Source organism: Equus caballus, chromosome 20 (genome assembly GCF_041296265.1).
Source record: "Equus caballus isolate H_3958 breed thoroughbred chromosome 20, TB-T2T, whole genome shotgun sequence".
Taxonomy (NCBI): domain Eukaryota; kingdom Metazoa; phylum Chordata; class Mammalia; order Perissodactyla; family Equidae; genus Equus; species Equus caballus.
In genome coordinates this window covers 49,376,462-49,397,879 of record NC_091703.1, presented here as the reverse complement: position 1 = coordinate 49,397,879, position 21,418 = coordinate 49,376,462, and the positions used below count along the sequence as shown (strand labels likewise).

The window sequence follows — 21,418 nt, the reverse complement described above, 5'->3', positions numbered from 1 at the left end:
AGAAGAGTATCAAGTAATAAACAGAGGTGGGATGATGGAGTTAGAAAAATCATTATTTTGCAACTATCACGGTAATAACTGCTTCAGGCAAAATTTATCCATGGATGCTTAAACTGTTGGGTGAAAGTTTGATGAGGAACAGAATATTCACATAGTCTGAAAGGATCTCCCCACAAGACACTCACCAATTATAAGGAAAGTAAACTTGTAGTGGCATCACAACTGTAACCAAGTAATCAAATTTAACATCACCAATAATAAAACACAGACATCATGTGCCTCCTGATATAAGGCAGTAAGACATCATCAGTCTTGTAGTCCTGTCAATAAAATATAACCTGAAACTAATCACAAAGAAGCAGAAGAAAAATCAAACTAGGATCCATTATACAAAATAACCAGCCTAAACTCTTAAAAAATGTGATGGTCAAGAAAAACAGAAAGGATAGGGAACTATTCTAGATTAAAGAAACTCAAGAAATAAATTCCTGCATGGTCTTGTTCAGAACTGGAAGAAAAAAAGCTATAAGCATATACTAGAATAATTAAATAAATTTGTATATGGACTGTGGATTAAATAATACTGTCAATATTAAATGTCTTGATTTTGATAATTATACTATAGCTACGTAAGAGACAGTCCTTGTTCTTAGGAAACATACACTAAAGTACTAAAAGGTAAAGGTAAAAAACAGATAAATAGAAAGTGAATGATAAATTAGCAAACGGCAAAATGTTAACAATTGGTGAATTTGGAAAAATAGTATAGAGGAGCTCTTTGTTTTATTTTGTTTGTTTGTTTTTGTGAGGAAGATTGGCCCTCAGCTAACATCTGTGGCAAATCTTCCTCCATTTCATGTGGGATGCTGCCACAGTGTGGCTTGATGAGCAGTGCTAGGTCTGTGCCTCGGATCCAAACCCCGCGAACCCTGAGCCACCAAAGCACAATGAACGAACTTAACCACTACACCACTAGGCCAGCCCCACTTTGTTTTATTTTTTTAACTTTTCTCCAAGTTAAAAAAAAAAATCACTGTTCTAGAGTTTAAAGGATGAAACCATAAGGTGAGGAGTAGTGTGTAAAAGTACTCAGGAATGAGATCAGAATCTTCTTCTAAGAAGAATATGTAGAATAAAATATAGGTTGTAATTTCTCAAAGTCTTAGGTTTCTCTGCCATAAGATGAGGGGGTTGCACTAGGACTTTCTAGTTTTACATCTAGATGTTTGTGAGCTTGCTCTAACATTTCATGCCCTATTCTACCATTTCATTACCTGGCTTTTCTGGAGGCTCAATACTTTTCTAACCTGTGGTGTAGTAGTTAAGTCTGGCACTCAGCTTTGGTGGCCTGGGTTCTCGAGTTTGGATCCTGGGCACTGAAATACACTACTCATCAAGGCATGCTGTGGCAGTGACCCATATACAAAATAGAGGAAGACTGGCACAGATGTTAGCTCAGGGCTAATCTTCCTCAAGTAAAAAAAAGGAATACTGGCAACAGACGTTAGCTTAGGGAGAACGTTCCTGACCAAAAAAAGTAGGAAAAAACTGCACAAATTTTCATGTGTAAACAAACCATAATTATGGATGAGGGAAAGTTTCAGAGAACTTTCTTAACAAGGTCTAAAATGATAGAACTAAAAAAAACATCACACAAACTTTAAGAACAATTTCAACAATGATTTCTAGATAGCTTTATCAATTATGCTTAATATTACCATCTATTAAATATAAAATTATTTAGTTTTTTCCTTCTAAAATTCATTCCCTTACTACTGAATACACTGAGGCTTATAAATCAATGTTCCACACATAACAACCTTATAATGCTTTCCTACTTCATTTCAAAATATTGAAGGTACTGACAAAAGGAAGCAAAAGAAACGAAAGGTTCAATACAATCTACTATGTGGCAAGCATTACACTTAGAAACTATCCTGCCAATTCACATAACAACCCTCTTAGATAAAAGTTTTTATTCCTATTTTGCAAACAAAGAAACTACAGTTAAGCAAAGATAACTAAAAGGTAGTCCCTGGAGCCTAACACCCTAGTATGATCTATCTAAAGATAGATTAAAAAATAGAAGTGTGCCACTGGAATGCAATGGAAAGTGTTTTACGTACAGCAGTCTGGAAAACCTTAGGACTTTATCACCACATTCTGAACGATACGTAATTGCTATGGTCTCAATGTCTGTTCCTCCAGATTGGCATGTTGAATCCTAACTCTCCAGGTGATGCTAGAGGAAGCGGGGCTTTTGAGAGCTGATTTGGTCTCGAGGGCAGAGCCCTCAGGAATAGGATTAGTACTTTACAAAAGCGACTCCAGAGAAATCCCTTGCCCCTCCCACCATCTGAGTACATAGTGAGAAGTCACCAGCTATGCACCAGGAAGAGGCCTCATCAGAACTTGACCACACTAAGGCTTTGATCTTAAACTTCCCAGCCTCCAGAACTGTGAGAAATAAATTTCTGTTGTTTATAAGCTACCTAGTCTGTGGTATATTGTTAAAGCAGCCCAAATGGACAAAAACAATAGTCTTCATATCTTGACATTACACTGGCTCTGAAAAAAACAGTGATACTGCAACTTAAGGCTGTATGTCTACCCTTCAATATCTATAAACCTATCTAAGCATTACAAAATTGCCAAATAATATTAGTTAACGCAAGCATAAATCCCTGAACAGTCTCACTACATATACTCTTCCATAAAAAGATCCACTTTATCCCTGCATTATCACTTATGAATTCAATTTCTCTTTAAAAAAAAAAATTCTCCTAAATTCCACAGCAATTCCTAAAAGTAAAAAACGTAAATCTAGCTCTGGAGTATAATTTTCTCAATCACACTTTTTTTTCAGGAAGATTAGCCCTGAGCTAACATCTGCTGCCAATCCTCCTCTTTTCACTAAGGAAGGCTGGCCCTGAGCTAACATCCGTGCCCACCTTCCTCTACTTTATATGTGGGACGCCTGCCACAGCATGGCTTGCCAAGCAGTGCCGTGTCCGCACCCGGGATCTGAACCAGCGAATACCGGGCCTCCAAAGCAGAGCGTGCGCACTTAACGCTGCGCCACCGGGCCAGCCCCCTCAATCTCACTTTTGAATGATGAGCAAACTTAAGATGAATTTGTGGCTGAGTCTCTAAATGACAAAAATTACAAATTAACTAAATGATATTCTGGCTGCACAGAGAAAACAAAATCTATTATGTGAATATGGAAAACAACAAAAGGAAGGTTTTTTTAATTTCTAAAATTTCTAAATTAGATAGGCCATTTGTAAACTCAGATCAAAGATGTACATAAGTATATCTTAAGTGAGACAAAATCATATAACCTAGGTAGTATACTTCGGGTTGAAGCAGACATCAAAGAAGAAAAACTTTTAAATTACTTGCCTAGATATTTAGTTCATTTTAAGTCGCTCTCATAAGCTGCTTTCTTAAGGTACATAAACTGAAGCTCATAGTTCAAAACTAAGAATAGAGTTTCAAAAAATACAAAGCAAACGCTAGGTCAAATATGAAGTCTGTTTAAATCTATGCAAATGTTTTAAAGTCTACCTGAATCCTCCTGGGCTTCATGAGCTTCACCATCATCTGTTACCTCTAATTCTTGCACAAAATTGGAGGGAAACAGTCCCAACTTGTTGTTCAAGGTTCCACTCCACCAGCCTTCTTCTACCTGAAAGAGTTCACAACTCAAAAATAATAAAAATTTATCTTCAACGAAAATCTTCCCCCATGGGAAAATCAAGCTACAGAAGCAAATAAGCACAAAGTTAGTGATGCAAAATAATCCCTTTAAATCTATAAGAAAATGCAACGGGGAAAAATATAAATATATTTTAAGTAGATTAATTCTAAGTAGACTGGATTAATCATAGATGAGATTAGTGATATCAATAGCACTTTGCAACATTTACAATGAGAACTTGTAATCATTTGTAACCTATGTAGTAAATAATTTTCATGAAAGTATCAGACAACCAATAATAATGTATTAACAGCAAGAAGTAGACAGCTTCCTTCTGGAATGTCACTCTTTTAAATACCACTGAGCCTCGGACTGTAATTATGACACATATTATTTAAGTATTTGGAAAAAGTTTCATGAATGTAAGAATATAACTTTCTAAATCACATATAAAATTACTAAACCTTTTATTAACCAGTGAGTCTTAACTCAAGTATAAGAAAGAATCATGTATTTTTAAAAATCCAGATGCCAGGCTCTATTAAACACTCTCCCCTACCCCAAACAGAAATACCCTCAGAAACAAAACTCTTCAGAAAAATACTTAACATTCACTAATAACGAGGTTACTCAATTTCCATGAAGTTATTTAATAATATTTAATAACTGTTTTAAAATGTATAGTTTCTGCTAAGGATGCTAACAGGTATTAACAGGTAAAAACAACTGTTTAAAGAGAAAGCTATTCACTGTCAAAATTCACTTAGCAGTACATGCAATTATCATAGCTGGAAAAAGTTTTTTTCTGCTTAAAATATGTTTTTAAGTTTGTTTTACTTCATCATAATTACAAAGCAAACTTTAATAAGTTATTCATCCAATAGGCATTCACTATGTACAAGCCATGGTGTTAGGTGCTAGGGAAAGATTCAAATTTGCATATGAGAAATCTCTCTCTTTGAACAAAAAAATCTAAAGAAGAAAACAAACAATAAGCAAATAGTTACAATGTAAGAGTTGCTATAAGAAAAGTAGGAACAAAATGCTGTACGAGCACAAGGGAAGGGCTTAAAAGAATCAAAAGAGACTCCTCTAAAGGGAAATGACAAAACAGCTGGATATTAAAGGCTGATTAAGAGTTTTCCAGGTATAAAGCATGTGAAAAATATGGTGACATAAAAATAAAGGACTTATTCATGGAATATATATAGCTGAAATACAAGGTGGCTAGAATACAAGCTGCTTGAGGGAGGAATGGAAGGCAGTTAAGTGTGAAGAGTTCAGAATGTTTAGCAGACTTAAGGAGGCACCAAAGGACTGGGAGTTTAAACCAGATGTGATGGAGATTCGTAAACCAACCTGGAACAGGCACAACAAAGAGAGAGAAACATCAGCGAACTATTATCTACTCCTGGATCCCAAATTGGCATCAATTACATAGTTAGGGTAAATAAGCATATAACAATTCCTATTAATTAAGGTACTCTTAAGAGGTAGGGTAGTATATAATGGTAAAGAACAATGACTCAAAAACAGACTGTGTGGATTCAGATTCTGGCTCCTCTGCATACCAGACATGCAACTTGGGCAAAGATGGCTGAAACAAAATCTACCCCACATGCTCACCTACAATGTAATCGTGACACTCCTCACACCTAGAAGGGGTCTTTGTTCCGACCCCCTTCAATCTTGATGGCTTATGACACACTCGTAACCAAGAGAACGTGGTGAAAGTGACACTATCACTTCCAAGGTTAGATTATAAAACACTATCGACATGTTTACTGAAATGCTTACTTACACTTAGAGCCCTGAACTGCCATGTCATAAGTCCAGCTACCCTGACACCCCTAAGGTCCCAACACAGCAAGAAAGCCAAGCCAAAGAGAGAAGCTACATAACGGCTCTCCATTGGCAGCCCAATTTCTGAGCCTTCTAGGCACCAGACGTGTCAGTGAAGGAGCATTCCTGTGATTCCACCAGCACTCAATTTTAAATCTTCCTAGCTGAGGTCCCCTACATCACAGAACAGAGACAAGCCATCCCTGGGGTGCCCTATCTGAATTCCTGACCCAAATAAGCCAAGACCCTAATAAAACAGTTGTTCTTTGCCACAAAGTCTGGTATGGCATGTTATTCAGCAACAGTAATTGGAAGAGCCAATCACTTATCTTCTGCGATTCAATCTCTTCATACGTAAAATGGGGATAAAAATTCTTATCTCCTTAGGTTGTTTAGAAATTTAAAGGAAATAATAAATGTGAAACACTTAGCACAGTGCCTCTGACATAATATAGGCTCAATAAAGGTTAACTATTATTATTGCCACCTGGTGGAAATAAAACAGTTGCCTTTTGTATAAACACATTGGAATTTAACACAAATATAAGTGAGAAATTTCATTACATGATGTTATGACACAAAAGCAATTCCTGTGACAATATATGATATCAAATCATACACTCTGAAAATGGGATCTTCAGTTGCCAAATAAAACTTTATTATTCCTCTCACAATAAAAGCAGACACAAGAAATTATTTTTTAAGTATTTTTAAATCTCATTCTAACATATAAAAACGCGGGGAAAGTGTTTTTGGTTAATATTTGAATGTGATAATTCAAACAAAGCTTTTTAAAATATTCTGCTTTTGTATCCCTTTGCTAAACAAAAGGTAAAAATCCTTCCATTATACTGCTTTGTATCTAAGGTGAATTTAGAATCAAAGAAAAGGTTTGATTATATTCTTAGCTACTTATTACATTAATTTTTAGCTTTAAAAAAGGTTTTTTTTATTCCTAAAGTCAACAGATACAAATAGAGTACACAAATATGAGGTACAGCAATGAAGAGTAAGGCTTTATTTCTACAGAGAAGACAACCTTGCATTAAGTCACTAGAGATCCATTTTAAAGTATGTATCTTAAAATTTTTACAAAAAGCAGTGAAACTGGCAAAAAAAAACCCCACAAAAATTAACATTCTTACAAAATATTTTTCTAATACCCAAAGCATCAATTCCAATTGCTGCTTTATCTCTAACACATATGTGTTCCTTACCTCTTCATTAATATCAATAATATCTCCCACTTTCAGCTCCAGTTCATCCTCATTTTGTGGAATGTATTCAAAGAGAACTTTACACTGACGCTTCTTGGTCTCTGAAGGAAGTAACATAAAAAATTAGGTTAAGAAAGATCATTAAAACAAACAATAGCACCTTTATTTACATACTATGTTTACTATCATTAGATTTATATGTATACATAAAAACAGAACATGTAAGCATTTTAAGCAGCTAACCACACACCACCAGTTCTGGTTGGCTTTCCACCTTGCCTTCCCACTATAGTCTAGTCATCTCAAAATAAATTCAAACCAACTACAAATACGGTACAACGCTCCTGGTAATGAAATCTACTTATACATCTGATCCCACCAATTACACAAAAGCAAAATATCCACTGCCAATTTTGAGACTAGAAATACAGACAATAAAAGACACTGTTGGCACAACAAATTCATCACAGACAAGTCCTCGAAGCCAGTGATTTTCAGACTACTTCTTGATCAAAGTCTAGGAATACTTAAAATATACTAATTTAAGAGAGTGTAAAAACAGGCAAAATGCACAAATCTAAAATATATTTTATCTTCTTTAATAGCTCTATTTTCTGACAGATAAAAATCAAACTCGCATAGGCAAAAACAAAAATAATTTTATATTGGGGCTGGCCCGGTGGCCGAGTGGTTAAGTTCGCGTGCTCCGCTGCAGGCAGCCCAGTGTTTCGTTGGTTCGAATCCTGGGTGCGGACATGGCACTGCTCATCAAACCACGCTGAAGCAGCGTCCCACATGCCACAACTAGAAGGACCCACAACGAAGAATATACAACTATGTACCAGGGGGCTTTGGGGAGAAAAAGGAAAAAAATAAAATCTTAAAATAATAATAATAATAATAATTTTATATTACCTTTCCAATCAAGCTTCATTTATTTAGACAGTAATGATCATTTACAACCATCCAGGTTTGTGGTTTTCAACTTCTTTCAAACACTAAGATTTGAGAACTCACTCCCATCTTTAAAAGTGACTCATTGAAGCAGCTATGGGTAGATGACCAGGTATAGTTGATTAAAGGATTACTTCTTGCTACTCGAAGTATGTTCCTCAAACCAGCAGCAACAGTATCACCCAGGAACTTGTTAGAAATGCAATATCTCAGGCTCCACCAGAGACCTACTTGTTATGGACTGAACTGTATCCTCCCAAAATTCGTATACTGAAGCCCTAACCCCTAAAATGACTGTATTTGGAGATAGAGCCTTTTGAGAGGTAATTAAGGTTAAGTAAGGTCATACGAGTGGGACTCTAATGCCCACACAGACCTAACTGTGCACATGCGCGCGCGCGCACACACACACAAAAGACCATATGAGGACACGGAGAAGGCAGCCACCTGCAAGCCAGGAAAAGAGGCCTCACCAGGATCCAATGCTGACAGCACCTTGATTTTATATTTCTAGCCTCCAGCACAATGAGAAAATAAATTTCTGTTGTTCAAGCCACCTAGTCTGTGGTATTTTGTTACACAGCCCTAGCAAGTTGAATCAGAATCTGCACTTTAACAAGATCCCTAGGTGATTCTCAATCTTGCACTCAATGCTCTAGTTATACTGCTTTTACCTAATTCCTTGAAAATGGCATGCCCTACTTCTTCTGAGATTTCAACATACTGTTTCTAGGGCACTTTACTTTCATCCAAAAAGCCCACCCTTGTCAGCCTTCAACTATCTTCAGGTCTCAGGTGAAAACAAACTTCCTCCCAAATAGCTTTCTGGATTAGGTACTCTTCCTTTGTGCTTCTACAGCACTCAATACTTACCCTATTGACTTCTGCAACCTACCTGTTATTGACAACTCACCTTTTCCTTTTCATTCTATCATAATGACTTATGTTCTTATGTGTACTCCCTCTACCCTGCAGGCTAAAGATAAATGAGCACTGAGTTTGTTAACTGCTCTATCCTCGGCACCTAGCATAGTGCCTGGCTTCTATCAGGTACATTAAATATTTTTGAATGAATTTATTTTGAATGAACAAACATCTAGCCCTAACCATAAGGTATCAATGCCAAAAAATATCATGACAAGAGGGTCTCCATTCCATCACCTCTTTACCACCAACAATCCTAAGATTTTTCTCAATAATTTAAATGTACACTTAAGGAACTAACAGGACTCAGGAGACAAGAAGCATACACATTAAACAATTAGTCATAAAACACGAATACATAATGAGATATTAAAATATATAGTATAAACTACAAACTTCACAAAAATTAATAGAAAGTACAGGTTTGAACTTGAGCAGATGTGGAAGGCTTCAAAGAAGAACTGGTAACCGATTTATACAATGAAAGATATGAATATGAGAAGGTGGAAAAGACGTGGCAGACGTTCTAGATCAAGGAAACCTTTCCCCAATGAAATCCTCGCAGGATTCTAAAGAAACTGTTCTTGCTGGCAACAAAGGAGAATTCTAAGAAGTAATCCAGATAGGTACAATTTCACTGCATCAATCATGTCATAACATCTCCAAACAAACATTTTTTTTTTTTTTTTTCCTTTTTCTCCCCCAAGTCCCCTGGTACATAGTTGTATATTCTTTGTTGTGGGTCCTTCTAGTTGTGGCATGTGGGACGCTGCCTCAGCGTGGTTTGATGAGCAGTGCCATGTCTGCACCCAGGATTCGAACTGACGAAACACTGGGCCGCTTGCAGCGGAGCGCGCAAACTTAACCACTCGGCCACGGGGCCAGCCCCTAAACAAACATTTTTATACAGTAAAAAAAGACATACGGCTGTCATTACCTAATTATTTGACCTAAGTTCTCTAAGAATCAATTTCCTGAACTACAAAACAAGAGCTGGACTAGAGAACCATGACAGTTACTTCAGCTCTGACAGTCTATGGATCTACAAAATGGTTTATCAAAACAAAAAATAAACCCAACTGAACCCCCAAAACAACAAAAAAAGCACATTACATGCAACCAACACCATGAAAGAGACGCAAAATAAACACAACAATCAAGTAGAAGAAGCGAGTCTCCAAACAAGAAACAGTTACATCTCAGTAACAGTTTCCTCTCTTCTTAAATGAATAATTACATCTGATTTTTTAAAAATTTTACAATAAAAAGAACCAAAGAAGGTAAACACTGACCATACTTTTATAACTAACCCAGAGTTTACAGTAAAATTTTTCAAATGTCACCTTTCATCAGGTCTCAGAATAAATTTTTAAGTAATAATTAGTGGTTTTATACATAATGCAGGACTTCTCATCTCTTACACTAGATAAATACAGTCCCTAAATACTTCTGCAAGTTGTTGAAGTGACCCTGAGAAAATGTGTTCATAAACGTATTCTCTGAAGTTAACCACTGCATAGATGAGGGGAAAATGATCTATATTATTGAAAAGAAAAATCTATTTTGCTCAGGGTACACTTCAAAGAAAATCCTTTCTATCTTTCTGATAATCTTAGGCCTTTAAAAAAAAATGTAGCTTGCTTTTTAATGAGTATCAATATTTTTTTAAATGATTTAAAGTCAATAGAGTATTAATTAGCCTCCCTGCCTCCAAACATTATCAATTAATTTTGAGCAGCCTAGTTAAATTTTAACCAAAGCTTTGTTTTCCTTTTCCTCTCACACTACTCATAACTCTCCACAGAGTGGTTTTTCCAAAATAGACTGCAAAATCATTTGCAAAGAAATTTTTCATTTTTCAAAGGAAAAAGCCATATGGGATAATAACATCTAAAGAGCCCTTATTATTACCACAAAATATGAGTCATTTATTGAAAAAAGAAAAATTTTTCACATGATTCCATATTTAAATAAGGTTCACTCATAAGTTGAGGTGACTGCCTATATTGAACTCATCTATTAACTGGCAGCACAACTGAAGGAATTTTGAGATTTTTCACATTTCAAAGGGCATACATAATGTCTACCCATACACATCGGTCAATAAATATTTACTGAATTTCTACAATGTATCAGAACCCTGTTAAGCACAAAAGAAAATAAAACAATATGTGTAAGAGTAGAGCTATCAATAAAAGGATGTGTGAAATTAGTCAATTTTAAAAAAATAACTATGACTAGTATTTTCTTATCACAAGTAACCTCCATATAGCTTTTCAGATCTACCAAGAAATTAATAAGTCAGTCTTTTTAAATCAATATTTCATAAATAAAGCTATCAAACAAGGAAGACGATAAAGGAGAAAAGCAAGACAGGGACTTACTTGATGTCTTTTATGTATCAGTACTATTCTAAGTCACAAACATCTCCCACACAAGAGATCATAAAAACTTGTTATCATCATCATAGGACTTTTATCTTTCCACTATATCATGCTGCCTCCTTTAGAGACTACAAAGTGCTTTAACATTGCTCAAGCAGTCTAGCCAACTCGGATGCTTATTTCCTGAAAATACCATGCACTTGCTTATCTCGTGGGTCTCCCAAAGGTAGCAATTCTACCTGGAAAGCCATATTCCTTTATCATCAAGTGAATGACATGTCCTACCTAAATAAGAGCTTAAATACACCCTGCTTGACAACTCCAATATAGAACTGCCCCTTCCTTTAAATCATAACTGCCCATTACATATGTTTCTAATATGGTTCTTAATAGCATAAAACACAATAATAATAATTAAAAACATTTATCAAGCACTTCTTATAACATTTAACATGTTAATATCTCTAAAATTCTATGAGGTAATTATTACTGTAGTCCCTATTTATAGTAAGTTGATGACTTCCCCCGCTAGACTGTGAGTTTTGAATCATTATCCATACCCACCTTTATTTGGCAGATTTGATTGCGCACTCTAACACTGCTCTCATGGTCTTATACTCACAGGTATTAAGGCATTCAGCATATAAATGTTGAAAAATTTCAAAAAACTTTTTAGAAATGTTTGGTATTTTTCAAAAAACAAAATCTAATTTTGTGAAATTTCACACTCAGTAAAGTCACTTTCCACATTTTTTCTAGTAAAATAGAAAATTCTAAATTTTCAAATGGCGGTCCATCAAGAACTGCAAGTATATCATGGTTCTGAAAAATAGATCTAAATATTCAGATCAAATAGAGCTCTCAAATTATGGAACTATTTCTCACTGAAGATTATTGTTTTTAATCTTTCCATCAAATGCTAAAATGAAGAGCACACCATACTCAGATGCTGGGAGGCTGATGCTAAAACTTTGGAGATAGCAGCAAAAGGATTCCTGATGTACTTTTGGTTCCATTTGGTTCTGGAAACTATATCTTCAGGTTTTACTACAGTATTTACATTTTTCTAATGTCAAAAAAATTTTTAGGGAGCCAGCCTGGTATCTGAGTAGTTAAGTTCCCATGCTTGGTTTTGGCAGCCCAGGGTTTCACCCGTTCGGATCCTGGGTGCGGACACGGCACTGCTTGTCAGGTCATGCTGAGGCAGCGTCCCACATAGCACAACCAAAGGCACTTACAACTAGAATATATAACTATGTACTGGGGGGCTTTGGGGAGAAGAATAAAAAAAAAAATAAAGACTGGCAATAGATGCTAGCTCAGGTGCCAATCTTTAAAAAAAAAAAAAAGTTTTCTTAATCAATTTCTTTCTCCAGTAAGCAGAGAAAATCATCAAACGTTAAGAAACAGTGACTGAACCATTTGCTATATGGTTGAATCTTCTTTAAAAATTCTTTCTTATTCTTAGTAAAAAAAAATCATAATACTTAGGCCATTACAACTTAAAGATTCGAGCTGGTCAAGAGTCTAGGTATATTGCTGAGATATACTACTTGATTAAGACAACCAAAATCTTAGAATATATTATCATTATCACCATCAGGAAGAAAAACTTATGTGATCAGTGACAAAGCATCATGTCTACAATGTACTTCCAACTGATTCAGTTAAAAAATGTATTTATAGGGGCAGGCCCTGTGGCCAAGTGGTTAAGTTCACACACTCACTTCGCCAGCCCAGAGTTTCACCATTTCGGATCCTGGGCACAGACATGGCACTGTTCATCCGGTGATGCTGAGGCGGCATCCCACATAGCACAACTAGAGGCACTCAGAACTAGAATCTACAACTATGTACTCGGGGGCTTTGGGGAGGAGGAGAAGAAGGAAAAAAAAAAAAAGAAGAAGAAGAAGATTGGCAACAGATGTTAGCTCAGGTGCCAATCTTTATTTAAAATACTGTATTTGTATATGTATACAGATACAGAGATAAAGCCATTGTGACAAAATGTTAACAGCAAATTTAGGTGAAGACTATGCTATGTTCAACGTACAATTATTCTCTCAACTTTTCTGTAAGATTTTAAATTTTTCAAGATAAAACAGAAAGTCAGAACACCCTGCCCCATTTATCTGAGAGGCTGCGGCTGGGGAGGAGTCATGTGTGTGAGCCTGTTTCTCTTTATGAGTCAGAACATTTTAATGTCAAAGAGCAGAGCCTGAACAGATAAACCCATTTTATTTTTAATGTATGATGTAAAGATATATAGTCAGTGACCATATTTTGATGGTATTCAGAATTCTCACTATTTTCTTCAGCACTGACTCAAAATCAGGAGGCACACTACATGCTACTGAATGTTTTCTGGAAATGAAACACTGTGTAGACTGACATTCTAGTCAATTAATTTTTCATGTAGCAACATGATTTCTTTTGGAACAACTACTAGTGATCTATCAATCACAATGTATCTTTCATATTCAAAATAATTATTAAATAGATGAAAAATCACTTCCATAGCATGAATTTCCACTAACAAGGTTACAGGCACTAATGTTTTCCCTCACATGCCAAGAATAGAGTTACATCTAGCATCAATTTTTTCCAAATATAAAGTGAAATACCTACTAATGTTCCACAATGAATGTTATATAGAGTTGTGATGCTGAAAGACGTCAATTCTTTACTCTGTAAGTAAAATACTCTACCCCATTATCTTTGTGCCCAATTTTACAAGGGTCTCAGCAGTAACGTGACTTGTTCCTGCTTTTACTATGAGAAGTGTAAATTTCTTCTCTTCTAGAACTTTAGCAACTTATCGTAATAAACTCTGTCCCAGAAAACATTATTCTGTACCCAATCTAGAAAATACCTGCTTGTCTCACCAAAGAAGTTATCATGCTTAACTTACATGCAATAACAAAAGTTTCAATGGCTTCATGACTAGACTTCACAAAAAAGCCAAGTTTTTGGCTTTATAGACTACAGAAAAATAGTTAAGTCCAGTTTCCAGATATTCAGCTATCTAATTGCATGTCTCCTGTTTAGTTGTTTAGACAAAATTCCACACATGTGCAGACTCACCTGTCTTGGTACACACAGAGATTTACACTGAACAGTCACACTGCAGTTTTTATCATTATCAACCTTTACAACTATTTTAAGTTTTTTTTAATATTAATAGTATTGGTTAGTAGTATCTACTACTATTACAATGAACCACTTTTGAGTAACTGGTCTATTTCGTGAATTAAGGATATGATGCAAACTAACAGTAACAAAATAAAAATCAGATTTAAAAAAAAAACATTAGCTTGATTTTCCTGGAAAAGCAATCTGAAAGCAAAAACAACCTGCATCCTGTTTAAAATGTTAGCTAGCACCAAATGACCAATTTAGTCCTTGCAGTACATGCACTTAAAAAGAAGTTATGGAGGAGATCCTTAGGAAAAAGAGCCTAAGCCTCCTGGCACCAACTACATAATGGTTTTTCCTTCTTACAAGAAAAAGAATTATGACCATGGTTCTTGAGGAAGGCAAAATTCATGTGTCCTTTCCTATTAGCAGACAAAATGAATAAAATATTCATAACTTTGAAGCCCTTTGTCTAGCCTCTACTTAAGAAGAAACTTGTCCCTTTATAGCTCAGTAAAGCTAAAGAAAGTGGTAAATAGATTTTACAATAGGCAGAGGTCATAAATAACCCTTCCATGGGCCTAAAAATTCTCCTGTACACAGAAATTCTATATAAAGGGCCACCTTTACACAGGATGTGGACATACTCTCTCTGTCCCCCAATCTCCAGAGTTTCAGAGTCCAGGACAATGACAATACTGAAACTATCCACCCTCAGATGGCAGGCTGAAAGCAGTACAGGTAATATCTAACTATTGTTTGTACAGTGCACTTACCAGGAAACAAAGAACACACAGAACCCTTTAATTCGTCTGTCTCGGTGTTATGAAATCTGTTTCACTTTTATGAAAATGTTTTTATTTTATGAAAATAATCAAAAGGTGATATAACCCAGAAAGTAGAGGTTTCCTCAAACTTCACAGACAGTAGCACAGAAAGCAACAGGTTGAGATATAAGGAGACTTTTTAAAAATCATAAATAGTCTTACATTTGTGAACTGTATATAAACAAAATTTCATGACTGCAGACTACGTGGTACCACAAGGGATTTACAGACCACAATATCAAAGACATTGATCTAAGATAAATGTCGTTAAATACCCATTTACTACTTACTAAATCAAACTGAACATCATAGTTAGTATTCAACATCAAGGGGCTTCAGGTTTTACTAAGTTAAAACTCTATCTGTTCCCATAAATGTCGTACTTCTTTGTACATGTTTAACGTTTAATACCTTTTTAATAAGTCTTTCCAAAGACCCTAAGCTCTTTGAGAACAGCAATATTACCTGTCTTTTTACCACTTTCTCACCAGCAGCAAAATAAAACTCAAGAGTTTAAATGATCTAAGGTCACAAGATGAACTCAAACTCATGTCTATTTCAAATGTGGCACTCTCCCTCTATGCTAAACTGTTCTCCTAAAATATTTACAGAGTACCAAATACTTAAAAGGCACACTTCTGGGCCAATCACCTCGGAAAACAACGTATATATTCAGGTGTCTAACCTCTAAAGAAAACATACTATAAAATCCTTGCTGCTTAAAAATCTATATGCTTAAGGATAAGCAGACAGTTTAGCATCCCATTAAATAAATGATAGTGAAATAAATTTAAGGCAAAGTGTTAAACTATTCAACAGAGCCTGCAAGATTAAAAGAAAACAAAGCCTCATATTTTAATTTATAATTCCCATAGACAGTTGTCAGCAGCTCATGCTGAATTATCATAGGAAGATTGACTCCACGGGCCAATAACTAGTAACCTGAGAATAAGCAGGAAGCTTCTGCAATCTGCTGTAAAAAGTTGAGCTAATTTTTCTTAACGTCATTTACCAACAGTTATAAAACATCTTACTATTTTGATTTAATTAAACCAGAAAGGAATTATTTACATACTCCTCTTAATGTTTTTGGTTTGTGGATGTGGCTGAATTCCACCAGCTGGAAGTCCATAGGTGCTTATTCGTTGCACAAGACTTGCTACATTCCCATGCCTTTCCCGTTTGATGGGCAAATTGTCATCCTTGGATTCTGTCTCTCTCTTAACTTCCTATAAAAGGGGAAATGAGTAAATAGGCAAATTAAGTTGTATTTTATTAAGTTAAATTCTCAATTGTAAAATACCAAAAATCAGGTACAGTGATCATTATATAAAACACGGTATCAAGAGATTCAACCTTTTTCTCTGACCCCACATATCTAAGGATACAACACACTTTGGTAACAGTGACTCATCATGAGTTTAAGTCTTATCAGAACTGGAGGTGGAGTAAAGAAATGGAGGCTGAAACACCATCTCCACCCAATAAACAAAGAAATCCTGAGATACATAAACAAACAAACAATAAGACAAACAATAATTCTAAGTCAGGAATAGGCAAACTTTTTCTACAAAGGGCCAGACAGTAAAATATTTCAGGATTTGTGGGCTACACAATCTCCGTTTCAACAATGAATGCTGTCATTTGTAGTGCAAAAGCAATCATATACTTAAATGAATGAACATAGCTATGCTCCAAAAAAATTTTACTTACAGACACTATAATTTCAATTTCATATAATTCTCACGTTACTGAATACTGTTCTTTTGATTCTTCCCAACCATTTATAAAATTCATAGCTAGCATTCTCAGCTCATGGACATTATAAAAACATGTGGCATTCAGATGACGCCCATGGGCTGTAGTTTGATGAACCCTGCTCTACGTTATAGGTCTGACAGAAAACAGGAAATCTTCATGAAAAGAACTATGTAATTTTATTGGAAGACAAAAGACAAATAAAAGGGAAGTTATGCCACATTCAGTGATCAAAAATTCAGTATCATAAAGATATCAATTCTCCCTAAAATTGATGTAATGATGCAATGCAAATTCCAATAAATATACCATGGATTTGGGAGAGCAATTTAATAAACTGGTTCTAAATTTGTATAGAAAAGCAAAAGGCCAAGATCAGCCAGAATACTTAAGGGAAAAGAAAGCAAAGAGATTTTTCTTCTTTTAACTTAGTTATAAAGAAAAACTATATGATACTATAAATTAGACAGTGTGGTAACTGGCATAAAAACAGACATACTGATAAATGAAACAACATAAAGAGACCATAAACAGACAAACTTGATTTATAACAGACAAAAAGTAAGGAAAAAATTGAATCTTAAAATATAGTGTTTCTAAAACTACTGTTACATATTTAGGGGATAGGAAATGAAAGTGGATTCCTACCTCACATATTTGTTATTAAAATTAACAATTTCTGTTTATTAAAAGTATCCATGAAAAAAAAGCAAATCATTAACCAGAAGATATTTTTACACATAAAGTTAACAAAGAATTTCAATCTCCAGGTGTTTATGCCTACCACAATGTTAACCAGTTGTTATTCTCTAGCTGGTAGGATTTCAGATGATGATTCTTTATACTCTTCAGAAATGTCTGATGCTTGCTTTTTTGTTTTTGTAACAACGCGTATCATTTTGCAATCGGAAAAAAAGTTTTTTATTTTGGGAAAACTGTTAAGTTGGAGAACTGTGAAAAACTATTAAAGTACAAATCATAAAAGACACAAAATACTTCACAATGTAGACTGCTTCATTTTTACTGGTAATGCACTTAAGGAAAAGTACTTCAATTTGCTATTAATAATACTTGACATGTCAACATCTGAAAACCTCAGTTTTGAGATTGCGCTAAATATTTTTCAAACTAACGAAAACATAAAATCTATGTAAAGACTGGTAGTGACAACCTTAACATGCCAAAGAATATTCATTTTGGATCTGCTGTCTCAAGAGCTACCTACATTTAAAAAAAATAAAAAGTCATATCTCTGAGAGCTATTGTTTTCTAGTACAGAAGACCAAAAACTTGACTTAACATTCAAATCTTGTTCCTCTAGGAAAGTGACTTCAATTTGACCAAAGGTGATTAAGAGTACAGGTTCAGGAGACAGATCACCTGGGTGCAAATCTTGGTTCTATCCTGTTCACTAGCTATGCAACTTTGGGTATTTGTGTTACCTTTTAACAGAAATTAACCACATGAAAAAGTGTGATATATTAATTAAGACAATGTTTCTCATTTCTTAAAAAATTAATTTACAACATACTGCTCCAGATCTAGAAACATTTTAAGGATCTTCAATATTCTGACACATTTACAGCCATGAATATTAGATATAATACATCTTCTGAGGACAAAAGATACAAAAGGAAAGGGGAGAAGCAAATTAAAAATATAGCCTACACTGCATAGGGAAAACTCAGGTTTAGAGTCTTCCAAAGATAAAGTGCCAACTAAGACATTATCACAAGTACCAAGTAACCTCAAGGCTCTAAGCAAAATTACAAATAAGGTAAAAATGTGCTTTGGGCTCCACTTCCTCCAGAACCTCTAGCTGCTACAATCTACCACCACCAGATACACGTACACACACACACTCTCTCTCTCTCACCAACCTACTCTCTTCCCTAGTTCATGGACACACAGTGCCACCAAATTACTCTTTGGATATTATCTTCAACAACAAATTTTACTGAGTATCTATGAAGTGTCAGCAGGGCTTCCAGTGTTTCTTCCTTCTTCTGCCCTTTACTTCCTTTTACCTAATTGGCCAGTAAACAAAATGTATACTAACACTGTAGCATCTATTTTCTACCAACTTCACTTCCTTTCCCAGCTCTGAAAATGATGCCAGGAGATCCAGTAAAAAAAAAAAAGTCATCTTTAAAGAGCATCATGTACTAACAAAGCAAACTCAGAAAAACTTTGACTCTCATTGTACAAATGAAGGAAGACTCCTACACAATAGGTAATGTCGGTATGAACTGGCCAAGAAAAAAATACAATATGGACAATCTCCAAATAGATAAGAATGCATTATATTGATTGGTTTTGTTTCATAGATAAGGAGAAGGAAGTAGTAAATTAAAGGAAGATGACAAATATAACTAAATGAGGAGGAGCTAAAAAGGTTGGAAAGGATATGGTTATTCTTCACCTATTAAAGTAAGTAAAGATACTTAACTGTGATTGCACTAACCAAAAGCAGACAACTTAAAAGATAATCAACAAAATTCACAAACTCATCCTTCATATTGTAATATATCTACATAATAATTTGGTCATCTGACCATGGCCAGCACATGATCATGATCTGAAAATAGAAAGCAATTAGCTTCTCTATCGTAGAATCAAAGGTCACAAAGAATAATAAAAACCAGGATAGAGCGCATGAGCTTCTTTCGACTTTTCAAATGAAAGAGACAAGTTATCTAATCACCAAATTCCTAAACAGTTACACTTCTGCTTGTGGCAATTTAAAGCTAAGAAATATACTTAATTATTTTTAATTTAACATTCATGATTTCCAAAAGGGTTATATAGAACTAGAACCTCCAACTTTATAGAAGCATAAATCAGAAAATATGGGAAAGTGATATTACTAAAGAATAAGGAAAATAAGAAAGATTGAATGTTTATTTGGTACATGTCCACTGTTTCAGCTTTGACTGAGTCAACATTACATCCATATATGAAAAATTAGGTTTTCAATCTAACAAAATAGTTTACCCCACTCCTAAAGTTTTTTTGGTTTTTTTTTTTTTTTGGAATATAAGTGATAGTATATAAGGAATGATCCAGAAGGAACTACTTCAAGCCATAAGATTTTCCTTTTTATTATGATTAAATTAGATATTTACCAAAAGACTTTTAATCCAAAGTAAAATGACCAACAGGAGAAAATCTCCTGAATATGAAATCAGTATGTATCTTCTGAGTGCAAACGTTATCAAAATCATCAAGGGAAACAACAACGACAGTTATAATATAGCAGGACTATTTTTAAAGTTTCTAAATTTATTCTCTCCCCCAAACATGCTATTCTCCACATAACTGCTGTCTCCCCAACATGGACAAAGAGCTTCCCTATTTCAGCTGCCCCTCCCCCATTTGAAAAAGGCAAAAGTAGGAAAGAGGGGGAAGTTATGTACATTCATTGTCAACGGCATCCTATCCTTTCCTTTTTCTATCACAAGAATGTTAATGAGAGCCAAGTGAAGCAGAGTGGGAAAAACAATACAGAACTCTTCTTTTACCCATATTCTTTCAGACATACCACACTGGTTAAAATGGACTGAAAATATCCTAATAATTTATAATGGTGACATTTTTCATACTAGTTTTGTTAATTTAAAAAATGTTACTTGTGTTTTTAGCCCTAAGATGAAGGGGTTTCAGGATAAGAAGTGCAGGGAATGAGGCCTAGTATGTCTGACTGAAACAACACCAGGCCTAAAGAGCTCCTTCTCTCAAAGTTGCTAGACTCCTTGAAGCTACAGATGACACTGAGAAGCAGGCAATGAGTGCTGATCCAAAAAGCAAGACTAGGAGATATCAAACTCAAGCTTTCCTGGTTTAAGTTATTTCTACAACTTGAAATTTCCAGTAGAAACAAAACTTATTCACTCCTTAAGCAGAAAAAATAGAATTTAACTTTCCAGGTAAGTCCTGGGTAAACATTAACATGATTTATGTAATAATGTCTTGAATTTAAATTTATGGTATAAAAAACAGAATGGGAAAGGGGGGGTAAAAATAACTCACTTTACAAGATTTTCTTAGAAAACAGTCTATAAAGTAGCTACCAAATTCCTCAAAGTGGAAGGAGGTTGAAAGAGTGTTATAAATAGGAAAGAAACATACTCTGCACAGTACAGATACTTCTATACTTCTTGAATTTTGTTTCAACATGTATTACATGGTGATTTTTTTTCAATAAAAAATGTAATGTGCCCACAAATAACAGTGCTATTAAGTCAAACTGTTCTGGGATATTTAGAGAAAGATCTTGGTTGCGTGAGCACACATTACTAAATCAAATCCTTACATATCTTTTCTAGCATTACCTGTATGGAACTATTTCCCTAATTCAGTGCATAGAGTCTCTCTGAGATTCAGAATATTATCAAAAATAACCCAAGTCACAGAACAAATTGTTCTTAATCAGCAGGCATAGTTAATGTTTTACAGTATGTAACAGAAAATGTACTATGACGTATGTATCCTAAAGAACTATACACAACTTTGACATTTGATCTGTTGTTTTATTGCAATTCCCAATAAGCAAGTAAAGTTGTCTTCCAACTAGTATTCTGATATCTACAGCGTTGTTTTCTACTCTAATGTGTTTCCAATTAATGAAACTAAGTCAAACACCAAATGTTCTTCTCCTGATATAAAGCTAGCTTC

The 21,418-nt window shown here is 34.9% G+C and overlaps 1 protein-coding gene across 1 annotated transcript in view; it reads right to left on the bottom strand.

Moving 5' to 3' along the window:
- The window catches only part of CD2AP (CD2 associated protein), a 130,039-nt gene that overhangs the window by 64,364 nt on the left and 44,257 nt on the right, over positions 1-21,418 (bottom strand). The window contains exons 3-5 of the mRNA XM_023625057.2: positions 16,062-16,215; positions 6,763-6,863; positions 3,571-3,691 (exon numbers count right to left, since the gene is read on the bottom strand). Of these exons, the coding sequence (XP_023480825.1) occupies positions 3,571-3,691; positions 6,763-6,863; positions 16,062-16,215 (376 nt within the window). The remainder of the gene's footprint in view (positions 1-3,570; positions 3,692-6,762; positions 6,864-16,061; positions 16,216-21,418) is intronic.